This window comes from Caloenas nicobarica, chromosome 2 (assembly GCF_036013445.1).
Source record: "Caloenas nicobarica isolate bCalNic1 chromosome 2, bCalNic1.hap1, whole genome shotgun sequence".
Taxonomy (NCBI): domain Eukaryota; kingdom Metazoa; phylum Chordata; class Aves; order Columbiformes; family Columbidae; genus Caloenas; species Caloenas nicobarica.
The window spans coordinates 9970901-9984233 of NC_088246.1; the positions used below are offsets into that span (position 1 = coordinate 9970901).

General features: G+C 39.5%; 1 protein-coding gene across 1 annotated transcript in view; it reads right to left on the reverse strand.

The window, feature by feature from the left end:
- LMBR1 (limb development membrane protein 1) overlaps nucleotides 1-13333 on the reverse strand; it is a 72751-nt gene that overhangs the window by 14791 nt on the left and 44627 nt on the right. The window contains exons 6-9 of the mRNA XM_065629115.1: nucleotides 10399-10525; nucleotides 9882-9950; nucleotides 7414-7478; nucleotides 6198-6270 (exon numbers count right to left, since the gene is read on the reverse strand). Of these exons, the coding sequence (XP_065485187.1) occupies nucleotides 6198-6270; nucleotides 7414-7478; nucleotides 9882-9950; nucleotides 10399-10525 (334 nt within the window). The remainder of the gene's footprint in view (nucleotides 1-6197; nucleotides 6271-7413; nucleotides 7479-9881; nucleotides 9951-10398; nucleotides 10526-13333) is intronic.

The window sequence follows — 13333 nt, forward strand, 5'->3', positions numbered from 1 at the left end:
AAAAAAAAAAAAAAGAAGTAGAGGCTTTGGCAAGAACCCTCTAAATTGTGTCTAACCAGAAGGGTTCAACACAGAGGTTTCAGAGTGACCTTCTCTGATCACTGACTATTCTGTTGAGCAGCTGCTTCAAGAATTAAGAGAAGAGCTATTGCTGAACCATTGCAGGGGTCCAAAAAACAGTTGTGGTGTAGCAGCCTGACACAGGACGGCTCAAACTCCTTCTGGTATCTCTATATGATTCATATATAAGGATGTAAAGAACCTCTGGATGCCTTTCAAGGGCATTGTTATTTAGCAAGTTAAAGACAGAGTGGACCTTTGCCTCCAAACTAAGTAAGCTGGTGGCTGGACATCCAGTTTCAGCTTCTGACCCCCCTCCCTTTCCCCAGTATTTTTTACTTAAACTCAGTTTCCACACCACTGACCTGCTTGTGGACGTATTTTCTGCTCACATCAGTTTGCCTGATTTTGTCAGTATCTCTGTGCCACAAAGCTCCCTCTGACAACACAATCAGATCTTCCTCGCAACCACCCACAAGACCATATTCTTCTACTTTTCACAGTTTACAGCATATGCAGGTCACACAGAATCACAGAATGTTAGAGATTGGAATGGACCTCAAAAGATCATCCAGTCCAATCTCCCCGCCGGAGCAGGAACACCCAGATGAGGTTACACAGGAAGGTGTCCAGGCAGGTTTGAATGTCTGCAAGAGAAGGAGACTCCACAACCTCCCTGGGCAGCTTGGTCCAGGCTCTGGCACCCTCACTGTGCAGAAGTTTCTTCTCATATTTAAGTGGAACCTCCTGTGTTCCAGTTTGTACCCGTTGCCCCTTGTCCTATCATTGGTTGTCACTTAGAAGAGCCTGGCTCTATCCTCCTGACACTCACCCTTTAAACACTGAGGTCACCCCTCAGTCTCCTCCAAGCTAAAGAGCCCCAGCTCCCTCAGCTTTTCCTCACACCGGAGATGCTCCACTCCATCACCTTCGTTGCCCTGCGCTGGACTCTCTCCAGCAGTTCCCTGTCCTTCCTGAACTGAGGGGCCCAGAACCGGACACAATATTCCAGATATGGTCTCACCAGGGCAGAGTAGAGGGGCAGGAGAACCTCTCTTGACCTACTGACCACCCCCCTTCTAATCCACCCCAGGTACCATTGGCCTTCCTGGCCACAAGGGCACAGTGCTGGCTCATGGTCACCCTGCTGTCCCCAGGACCCCCAGGTCCCTTTCCCCTACACTGCTCCTCCAAATCTCTCCTATACACCAGCTGAAAACTGGCAACCATAATTTTAATTCCTCCCTCCCTTGCTAATTATGCTCTGCCTAAAAGTTGCTCAGCAACTCTTCCTCCTGTCCCTACACGGGCTCTAGGCAACCCAGACCATTTTCCCTCTCCATCCTTTTCCCTTCAACCTCCCGTTCTCTTCCAACCTCTCATCTCTTCTCTCATTCAAGCACACTGTGGCTTCTTTCCTTGATTCCAGTTCCTCTACAAACACTGCCCAGCATTCAGGCAACAATACGGCTCTGAAATGCTGACTAGAGATCTGCTGCTTCAGTTCTGATCTCATTACTTCTGCTTCACTCCTTACAATCACAAACTGGAAATATTCTTCCTGGGATAAGTTGGCAACACTCTCCACTTGCATGCCTTTTATGTCTGAATAATATCACCTGAAAATAAGTTAAGAGGGCTGATATTTTCCCCGCCTATTCCAGACCAATCTCACTCTGCAGCAGCAACAGTTTAAGGTCTTAATAAAGCCAAAGTCCTCTCTGTTACCTTATTTCTTTATTTACACTGACACCCTTCACCTGTTGGCCATTCCCCACCTGGGCCTCACCTTCCATTGCGAGCTAACCTGTAATAGCACCACCCTCCAGATACTTTTTTAAACACTCTCTAATAAATTTCTAAAGACATTTATAGTCTTATGCAGGCTCTTATCTCATATCTTGATCATTTGCCTACAAAAACTAAATAGCACTTAGGTTGCTGGCACACTAATGCTACTTCATAGTCAAATCTCATAATTTCCTTATTTTCCATCCAGCAATCTCAGTACAAGATAAGGTAAATTTCTTTTCCCACCCAACCTCACATTCTCAATATTCCAGCACATTGAGGTCTCACCTGAAAACCAAGATATAAAAGAGTATTTCTTGGATTTTTAAACTTTTAATCTTTTTATTTTGGAGTATTAATACTGATTTGTTCAATGCAGTCCAATTATCAGTGAGGCATTCAACTGTTTCAAAAACTAATTTTTAACTGTTTAACTGCATGCTTCTTTCACACACATTTTTGCATGTAAGACATCCCCTCTGTGCTACGCCTAAACATTTATCTTTGATAGCAGTGCCATAATGTGCATGTGGTAATATTTACACGTCTTCAAATATACAAATATTTCAAATCCCAAGACTAACCACTATAGACCTACAAACACTGTTTTGTGACAACTTGTACTCACTTGAAGTGCCTACAATATGAATGTCAGTTTAATTTCTCAGTGTCTTTTAAAGAAGTAATCATAATACAGGGGGTTTAGAAAAAAAAATAAATCTCATCATTATAAAAATAAGTTTTCGTCTGATGCATTCCTGCCAAAAAAGTCTAACACATCTGTTTTACAGAATGACTAATGACTGACTTGAGAAAAAGAATTGCTATACAGCTCAGTGGAAAAAGTCTCAAGAACTTCAATGGAAGCAGCTGAAAAAGTAAAAAAACTCAAGTTAATGTGGTATTTTCTTCTTTTCCACAACTGATTTAGGGGTCTCTGAGGAAAAGCTTTATTCAAGATATATGTTATTTCCTCCCCTCAGTATAAAAATCCCAAGCTGAAAACACTGAGATTCATGGAAACCTTTCCAACAAAGTCAGTGTGATCACATTAGGCTCCTGACACTTCAGTAGAAATTGTGAATCATATTTAAGTGCTGTTGTAGTTCCTCCTTAAAAGTAGTAGCAAACAACAGGTTGCTACACAAAAGGGTATTTTACGAGAGGGGAAGGCAAAGTTTCAGATCAGTCAAAAGAGTATTTGAAAAGGATGCAGCTAAATTCTTAAAAGCTCTATAACATTAGCTTTATTTCAAACACGCACAAAGTTCAATGTCAGTGCTGTCTAGCCAATAAATCAAATCGGGAGACGAGACTTGTTTGGACTAGCAATGAAAAGTTAGAAGGGATTCTCCAAGAAAGCCACAAAGCAGCTCATTTAAGGTCAATTTAACGGTATTATTCTGTTTTTCTTCCAGCCCCGACATAAGATTTCAGTACCTCAAAGGAAATTGTAAGAGTATCTATTTGCATTCCCCCTAGGTGATTGGCAGTTCAACACCAATTAGTTCAAAATTACACTGTTACTAGCGTGCAATAAAAACAACACCTTTCATCTTTCTTACATAGGTAAGGATACCTTCAGAGCCAATAACTTTGATCAAGTAAGTATTTTTGATCCTACTCCACCCCTCTCTTTGGATTCAGGAAAACTAATAGCCGAAGGCAACTTTTCTTTTAATATAAAAAAGTCCCGGCTTTATTCTTCAACTGTAGGAGTGATGTGGGTACTGAAATATAATACACTGGAAATAAACATTTTCCCAAAGCCCAATATCTCTTCGATAGATAAAAATACTGGGGTAGATAACACGATCAAACTTTCCACGCCCCTCTCTGATTTTTGGCTATACACTGTAGACAACCGAGAAGAAAGAAAATCCATTTCCACAAAGGTATACACTTTCACAGTTAGATTTGTTTTCAAATATGAAGAGTTTCACAAAATACTCTATCAATTGCATCACTGCCACAATAGTTACATTTATATTAATCAATATATGAATCAAGAAGGGCACCAGCTCACACAGCTGAACATTTTTCCTCTTCTGAAAGGACGGGCTTTGCCCAGCCTGTTCAGGGGGAACAGTGATTCATGCTACACCCCTCCTATGTCCAGGCATTATCAGACAAAACATTAATTAGGACAGAGGAAAGCAGTGCTAGGATTGTGAGAGTGATTATTCCACCAAGAAAAAAAAGACAATCCCCAAGTATTGCTTAAGCCTGTGCTCTAGTCCTCTTCAGTTTTAATATTCAGCTCTTTGTTTGTACATATAAATAGCGTATATATTTCAGAAATGTAATAACTTAGTAAGCATGAGTCTTTATAGTTCTGGCAAAAATGGTATCTATTTTTTTGGCATAATCTGCACAGATTAGAAAGACTTCTGTCAGAGAAGGTGAAGCTTTCCACACTTGCCACATAAGAACCATACTTAAAATTACTTTAACTACTCAGAAGTCTTGCATAGTATCTTCTTGGGCACATAACACATTGCCCCTCACCTACATGCTATATCCAAGTTTAGCTTTTCATCTACTTTTCAGCTGAAGTCCATTCATTTTCTCTGTACACCGAACTATGGGTTTTCAAGCATTCCTTCAGACGGCGGTGTCAATACCATTCTCTCAGCACACAAACCAGCAGAATTCCGATCCCTCTCCTGTCAGGACAGTTAATCCCCACGTCTTTCCCCTCTCAAGAGCCAGCTGGCGAGAGCTGGGTTAACACGGGTGCATTGCAGTTCCACGTCACATTCAATACTAACCAATGTGCAGAAAGAGAACCCAGTCTTTTGGCTACTGGTTAGGGGAGCCACCTGCATGCCTGAAATCCAGATCCCATTAGTAGATGCCTCCAAACAATGTCCACCTCACAAGTGATATTACCTAAACAACTGTTGTGTAGACTTCTACTCAGAAAAACAGCAATCACCACCTAAATAATCACATTCTCCACCTGAACAGTGGAAATCACTCCGCACTGCTTCTAATAGATACTTTAATAAACTATCGGGTCATTTTTCTGTATTGCTTTTCTTGTACATACGCACAATCACCATGACAACTTAAAATATTCAGTAACAAATATTTTACAGTTGCTAGCTAACATCAAACACATAGAACAATTATAATTACCCCATCACAGCTTCAAAGACAGTCACTGCATGCACCTCTTTGTGCGTGTGTGTATTTGTATATATACACATGTCAGCATAAAAACCTAAGCTTCCAAAACAGCAAAGGTGAACATCACTTTTAAATTGAAACCATGGCTAATTTTAGCATAAAGTAGTAACTACTCCTACACAAATTTTAAAGGTTGAAATAAGGATGACCACCATGATCTACTGTTATTAGAAGTACTTTCCCTGACCAAGCAACTTTGAAAGGAGACTTACTGAAACTTAAAAGAAAAAAAGATTGAGACATATGACAGAAAACTGAAGAATAAGAGAGAAAGGCAGGAAATTGGGAAAATTAAGACTAAAATAAGTCATAAGACAACACAACAAGGGATGTGTCATGACATGAATATTCTTTGGTATGCCAATCTTAAGCAATTGTGTAAATTGTGGATGGATGGCTTATCCGTACAGTTAAAATCAATTCAGAGGAGAAATTGGACAACATGACTTCCAGGTTTAGAGAACTGATGCATGTTCCATAATTGGTGCCTGCCATGCTGCAATACTCACTCTCTTAGAAGGCAAAACTTCATATTGCTTTTAAAATACTTCAAAACAGAAACATCTTATCAAGAAGTGCAAAATTGCAATACTAAATACAAGAAGTCTAAAACATTTGTATAATTCTTCATTAATGGAATTATTAAAATTATAAACTTCACCAAATAACTCATGGAATATAAAGGGCTGCTCTGATGTTTAATGACTTATTATCCTAAGATTCTAAATAATAATGAACTGAAACAGCAAAAATCATCTAAATAAAAACCCAAAACTCCTAATGCAGGAAGTTGAGCCTCTTGCTAATATAATTCCATTGTTCTTCAGACAAGGCTAAAATACAGTCACTTATCAATCCAAACTATTTTGTAGTAAGGGTGGTGGGTCTGGGTCAACTACTCAATTAGTTTTCTCAGTCTCAGAATATTCACATAGTAGAGCTGATGAACACGTTAAAAACAAAGCCACACACACAAGCCAATCTTGAACAGCACAGTGAGCGACGAAATGTAAACCTATTATGCTTGTTACACACTAAGATGATGAAATTTTCTATTCTGAGGGCAGATGTTCTGTAACAGTGAGATTAATACTCATGACCAGAACCACCCTACTCCAAATACTGTATTTGAAGCAGTATCGGAACAAGCATACCATTGAGCTTCCTCTGAATCGCTTCTTCCTCTAAAGTGATGATATACATCTGCTCATCCAGGTCTTCAAGGATCTGTATTTGGAAACAGAAACACAAACTGTCTGAGCATCAGTCACTTGTTTTTCTGACTGCACTGATCTAGTCAGGTTTGTTCTGCTCTAGTAACCTATATTTTAAATATATATAGTCTGCAGCTTTACAATACTGATACTTAAAAGAACTCCACAAAAAAATTATTCCATTCTGTTACAGATCTATTTCTTTACCATAAGTAAATTTTTTTGTTATCATTCCAGGTTGAAGTTCTTACGTTCAGTTTCAGTCTAAAGAGACTTAGGGAACAGGGGAAGCGACAGCGCATCTGACCTATATTCAAATAATTCAAAACAGTCAAATAATTTCTAGGGAAAAAAAGTTAATAACCTATCAACCTTCACACTCAATTTGATTTAAACAAAAAATAACTGCAGATTTTGGAAAAGTATGTCAAAGTGACTTCTTAATGTAAGCCAATATTTCAAGCAAATATAAATTGCTATTGGAAGTTAAACCCAAGAAATGAAGCCTGTCTACCCTAGTACCAGGTGCTTTGACTTTAAAGCTTACAAATAGCAAAACACTAGATGTTTTCAGAGGTGAGCCGATTAATGAAATGGAATGCAAGAATTAAGTGCACCCAAATTTTACTAATATGAACTAGGAAACATGACAGCAAAGTCACTAGAGCACTTGTACATGGTACAAACTTCTCCCTCCCCTCGCAGCACTCAGTACAGGACCAGTAGAGCATCTCTGGGTAAGAAGTTCTTACAGATGCCAGCTACCAACATCTCACCCATCTGAGTGCACCCCGGGTACCCCGCTTGTTATCCAGCCTTAGTTTACCTTGCATCCTTTGCTCTCAAATTCAGAACAAGCCCACGCTTTTCAGGCATTTGTAAAACAGACACCATAGGCAACACTGGCAATAAATATTAGTACTAGCAGCATTTATATAATTGGAAAAATCAGAGGAAGTCTATGTTATTAAAAAACTTCTGTGGAAAAAGCAGGCTTTTGTGCTACACAAAGAATTTTTAACAAGTACATATTGACTATAGAAACTCTGAACTGAAGAGAATTCTGTAGAAGTACAAGCATTCTGAAAGAAAGTACCCTAATGCCATTCTGCCTTCTAACAGGTGGCACACAAGGACAGATTCATGTCACACTTACTGTTGGCTTCACCAGCAACTGACCCATGACTGTAAACATCCGTGAAAGTCCCACTGGCGTGCACACTGCAGAGGAAGAAAAATTTTGCAAAACAGTGATTTGTATGTCAAATACCAATTTTTATTTGGCTGTTCAATGTGCTATTCCACATATAACCAAGTTTAAGAGACCTGCAAGAGCTTCAAACCAACAAGAAATTTAAAACATGTTGCTATCACATTAATTTTGAACAAGAAAAGCATCTCTCCAAATGCATGACTGAATTTTTTGTCAATAAGGAACACCATATAATCAGGTATCTTAATCTTACTCAAGTAATAATTTATTCAAAGCATGTGGCACCAGAGGCTATGTCTACACTACTAAATTCAGCAGTGCCAGGATACATTCCTGGGCATTAAGACTTGATCGTATACACCAGTAAACTCCTAGAACTATCCCTGGCATGAGTTGCCTTGGGCCAGTTCACACTTTCCCAAACAATTCCCAGGTGCGGTTCTGGAGTTTATGTAGCCCAGGAACCATTGTCACGAAGCAATTTGTACACAGCCACCTCCTGCAAACTGCAATACCACCGATGGAATGACACCAGTTGGCCACAGCATTGGAGAACATCTCGAGCACATTTAATTTTTTAGTGCAGATGTAGCTGTGAGGGCAAGAGATGAAATTGCTTTGCTCTGAAAGTTATTCTGTAACTTCAGCTGATAGTAGGCTCACCTACCAGATTTTAAGCTACTTTTCTATGAAATAACAAATCAGCCCTTTTTGATCATAGCCTGTGATGGTTTCCAGGTGTGTTGCACATGTTTGTTGGGAGAAAGGTTCAAACCACGATAATCAAAAATTATTAGTTGAAGTCAATAGCTTAGGGAAAACAGCTTTCAAATACTGAAGTGTGTAAAAGATGGAATTTGTAACATCATGGATGAGGATATACATTCGTAGTTTCCATTATAATAAAGCAGTATTGTCAAAAAAATTGAGATGATTACAAAAGGAGTGAGGATTACAGTTATTTGTATTAACTAGTGTTTCACTGTGACTACTATGTATTACAGGAAAAACACAAGCCGGTCTTCCTTTATGACAGGGGAAGCCTGCAGGAAAAAGAGAAAATACAAAGGAAACGATGCTCCAAATTGCCACTGTAATGAGCCTTTCAGCAATTAAGCCAGCTGAAGATCTAATGAAGCTCGACCTCTACATCTACCACTTTCCTACTGCTGTACACTGGCCTTTCAGCTACACATACAACAGCTAGGAGGGCCTTGAAGAACTTCAGTGATTCACCTGTATAAATTACAAATAACTCTTCCAAAAATTGGCATTGAATCCCAATTGTTTGGGTGAACCAGTTCAGAGTAGCCCCAAAACACACACTGCTGAAGCTCTGCTGAAACAAACTGCAAGTCAGATGTAGGGAGTTTGTAAACCAACTTCCCTGTTAAAACATTCAGCAGCTGTTGCAAATCACACTCCTGAACAGCCTATATGAGATGTTCAGAACCACTCTTTTTTTTTTTTTTTTAAGTTCTCCCTCTCCCTCTGTTAAATTGGATTTAAGAATCTCCACACACAGACTCAGTGAGGTGTCTGTGAGCAGCACCTTCCATAGACAGACCTGCTTCATTTTGAGGAATTTTCAAAGTACCATTCCCCACCCTTTCTCCACAGCGACATCCCTGTGTTAGTTGTAAACCTGTAAAGCCTGGAGAACAGGTGAAATCATGATAATCTAGAACAGGAGATGATCTTTCCCCTCTCGACAATTTTCTACAAATTATCTGGGGAGGGCAGGGGGAGCTGAAATTATAAGTGGGATTTAGAGCCTTCCATCGCCTTCTCATTCCCCTAAACATGGACCACTGAACTCTGGCTGGGACCAGTTGGTATAAGGCTGGTTTTGTTTGGTTGGTTTGGTTTTTTTACTGCATTGGTTTTATATGCAACCACATAACTGACCTCCGGACTGGCCAGATACCAGTTTTGCAATTACACAAGCTAATCGTGCTGTGTTCCAACTTCTGTCTATACAGGAACGTTTTCAATTAAAAAAGGAAGAAGGCTCGTTTACTGAATATAGGACAAAGTGTTGCAAAATAACTCTCTCTCCACACTACCGACCACCTGCAAACATTTAATTTAAAAATTGTTCTTTTCTTTGCAGAACAGAGTTCCTATTTTTCAAATACCTGCTCCAAAAAGTTAAAAATTTAAATTATTTTGGATGAGGTGTGAAGTTCCCCAAAATCTGTAAGATAGCATTTGTTCACAAACTTAAGAACCCAAACCTAACAAATTTCCTTCTAAATTTAAACCACAGAATGAAAAAAAAAAAAAAGCCACCAACATTTTTCACACTCAACTTTCACAATCTTCATTTTCACAATGAAAGACACTTTCCTTTAACCTTTAAAAAATAAATAAAAACATACATCTTTTGGAATAATCAGGAAAATACTTACACAGAAGTAACAAGCATCCCATCAGTGATATACAGGAATATAAATACGGGAGGTAGAATTCCCAGAGGTCTGTCAAGAAAATATTGAGCACAGTCTTATCTAATTACAAATACACTACTTAACTCACAAACAACTGAATTAACTTATTTTCTTAAGCATTGAGGACTGAACAATTGTATTTTCAAGTACAGAGTAAGAATTATTCAGTATAATAATCCTGCAGGCAATTAAATCCCCAAGTATTTTAGCTTGAAAAATTGTCTTCAGCTTTTATGTCCATCCCACTTAGGACATTAACATACATCATGTCCACATGAGCATGGAAACTCTCAGTATGCTAAAAATAAATTTAACAGAAAAAAACTGTACTGACTAAATTAATAAAGCTTCTTCACAACCTGTGCAATACTCACATAGCATCTACTAGAAATACATCTAATTGAAAACATCCATTTCAGTATTTAAAATTACACTAGTGCGTTGTGTTGTGGGTTTTTTTTTTTTTTAAATTCCATACCATACAGAGACTCCATACTGGCAGCATCATTGTCTATGAGTGCTGAAGCCACCCACACGATTCCAAGGATAAGCAGCGCAAGAAGAATCAGCATTACGAGGGTTTCCAAAATGCGCGCCCTGATGCCCTGTGGGCAGAAGAGGGGAGAGGGAGCACAGAACACAGCCAGGAACTTTCAATCTGGTATTTTCAGCCGCAAGAAAAATACAAATAAATAGCAGTTCCTTCATCCTCAATATACATTCACATTTTGTCATGTAGGCAAAAGCAGAGTGTGTAATGCACACTTAAAAGGCAGTGCATAAAAAAGGAAGTACTTATGGCTTTATAGTGCCCAGATTACTTTTTTCCCCCCTAAAAACCACAGGAAAAAAGTTTTAAATTGCATATGCCTTACAGTTCTCATTAATCTCATTATTCCATAAAGTATTCTTTATACCATATGATTTTGCCCGAGCATTTTTAAAAGATGGATTACTTTCCTAATACTCTCAGCACAGAAAGTGGATTAGCAAATTTTTATCTATGATTCCAATCAAGGGAATGGAAAGCCAATTATGGCAAATAGCCAAATGGCCTGGCGAGCATTAAACCCCGCACAGGTACAATGCGCCAATTTAGTTAAAATACATTTTTCAAGCGCGACAGCTCCTGCCCGGTTCCTCAGAGTCTTCGGAGCCCTCAAGTGCGCGGCCGCAGAACTGCCGGCTCCGGGGGCCCCGGGCTGCCGCAGCCCCCACCTCCCGTCCTCGCCCCATCGAACACGGACGTCTCGCTCACAGCACACACAAATCACAGCTCTCCAAAGCTATAATACAGTATTTGCTCCTGCATCTAAAAATTTAACAGCCTAATAGATGAGTGTTAGGTTTGCAAATGTAAGTATACCAAAAAATAGAGCCACAAAGATGATGAAGGGAGTGGAGCATCTCCCGTGTGAGGAAAGGCTGAGGGAGCTGGGGCTCTTTAGCTTGGAGAAGAGGAGACTGAGGGGTGACCTCATTAATGTTTATAAATATGTAAAGGGTGAGTGTCACGAGGATGGAGCCAGGCTCTTCTCGGTGACAACCAGTGGTAGGACAAGGGGCAATGGGTTCAAACTAGAACACAGGAGGTTCCACTTAAATATGAGAAGAAACTTCTGCACAGTGAGGGTGCCAGAGCCTGGAACAGGCTGCCCAGGAGGGTTGTGGAGTCTCCTCTGCAGACATTCCAACCCGCCTGGACACCTTCCTGTGTAACCTCATCTGGGTGTTCCTGCTCTGGCGGGGGGATTGGACTGGATGATCTTTTGAGGTCCCTTCCAATCCCTAACATTCTGTGATTCTGTGAAATAGACAAAATTATTTCTTTTTTACTAGTGTTTTTAACCCTAGTTTTACTAATTTCAAGCAACAGCACTATTGGGACACTTTCTTTAGATAACCTTGCCATTAAGGGACCAGATCGCTGTTCACATCACAATTTTACTTTTATTTTTCTTCATTTGCCAGCACACACCTCCACAAGCAAACTCAACCTCTTTGTTTCTCACACAGCTTCACCCCACCTCGGGCATATTCCACTGAGAAGTCTACTTTACAGTTAAAAGCAGAAAGCTTGTTTTAATTTATTTTTTGTCTGCTTTTATCACCCCTTCCCTCACTGCTTAACACAAAGTTAATTTTTAAAACTACATTTACTCTGAAAATTTTGCTCCCTGCATAAGCACCGCATCCAGCCATGGGTGAGGACCTCAGGCGTCCCGGCCATGAGCTCTGATCCTCTCCATCCTCAGCTCTCTCCAGAACAGCTGAGGAAACACAGACAAAACAGGACCTCCACAAAATTCCCCTTAAGGCTTTATTGGGTAGATTATGTCCAACTCCATAAAGGATCTCAAACATCAAATTTCAAACTAAAGGTAGTATGGACAGGATATGGATTTACTCCTATAAAGTATTTTGTGTACAATACAAGTGGCTTTAAGGTTGTTAAAAGATATTAAAACATGATTTTTGTAGTGCTCAGAAACTAGCTTTCAGTCTTCCATGAGTTATTTTGGAGGTGAGCATCTAAGCCAAATATATGTATTTGAAGATTAAACAGCCATATATTTCATGTTAAAGTTTCGAACTTGAGCAATACATTACCAGGAAAGAAACAGATTCCAGTCTAAGTACTGAGCACCGATATAAAGCCTTCACTTTACAACAGAAGAAAGTCAGGATCAGAAGAAAACCCAAAACATTCAGGGACACATGGACGCAAATCTGCTTCAAGCTCTCCAAAACCCTTAAGGACTCCTTTCCTATCCCAGGCAGAGGAAAACAAATCTCCCTTCTGGGTTTCCAAAAGCCCAAGCCCCGGAAAGCCGCTTCCTCACTTCTCTTCTGTGAGACACAGGCACAAATTTCAGCCTCTCTGACTTCAAGTTTTACAGCAACAGATTCTGGACAAACCTGGAAAATATTTCATTTTACGTAGTGACCCCAACACCAAATCCTCCTCCCTTGGATGGAGTAGCACAGTTGTCAAAACAGACCAACAAGAACTACATTGCAATGGGGACATTCAACTGTAAAAAATTTTTTTTGTATTTACTGCAAGTGTTCTCTGAAAATGGGTAACATCAGGATGACACAAATAATACTCTCAAAAAAAGGAAGACAACCACAGCAAGGACTCTGATGTAACCAGTGCTTTTGGCCAAAAGTACTATTTGCACATACTCTAGATTTTTTAAATTAATATTATTATATTTTTAAGATGCTTAAGCATGTAGGTAAATACTTAATCTCAATTAGGTACCCATAAGGCTGTACCCTATTCAAACATTAATGTTCAAGGCACATTAGTTCATATTTAAATACATTAGTGTCCCTGTCAAAGAGCTGCTATTTGTTAGGAACAAAAGTACAGAATTTCACACACACAAGAAAATTCTGGAGAATCA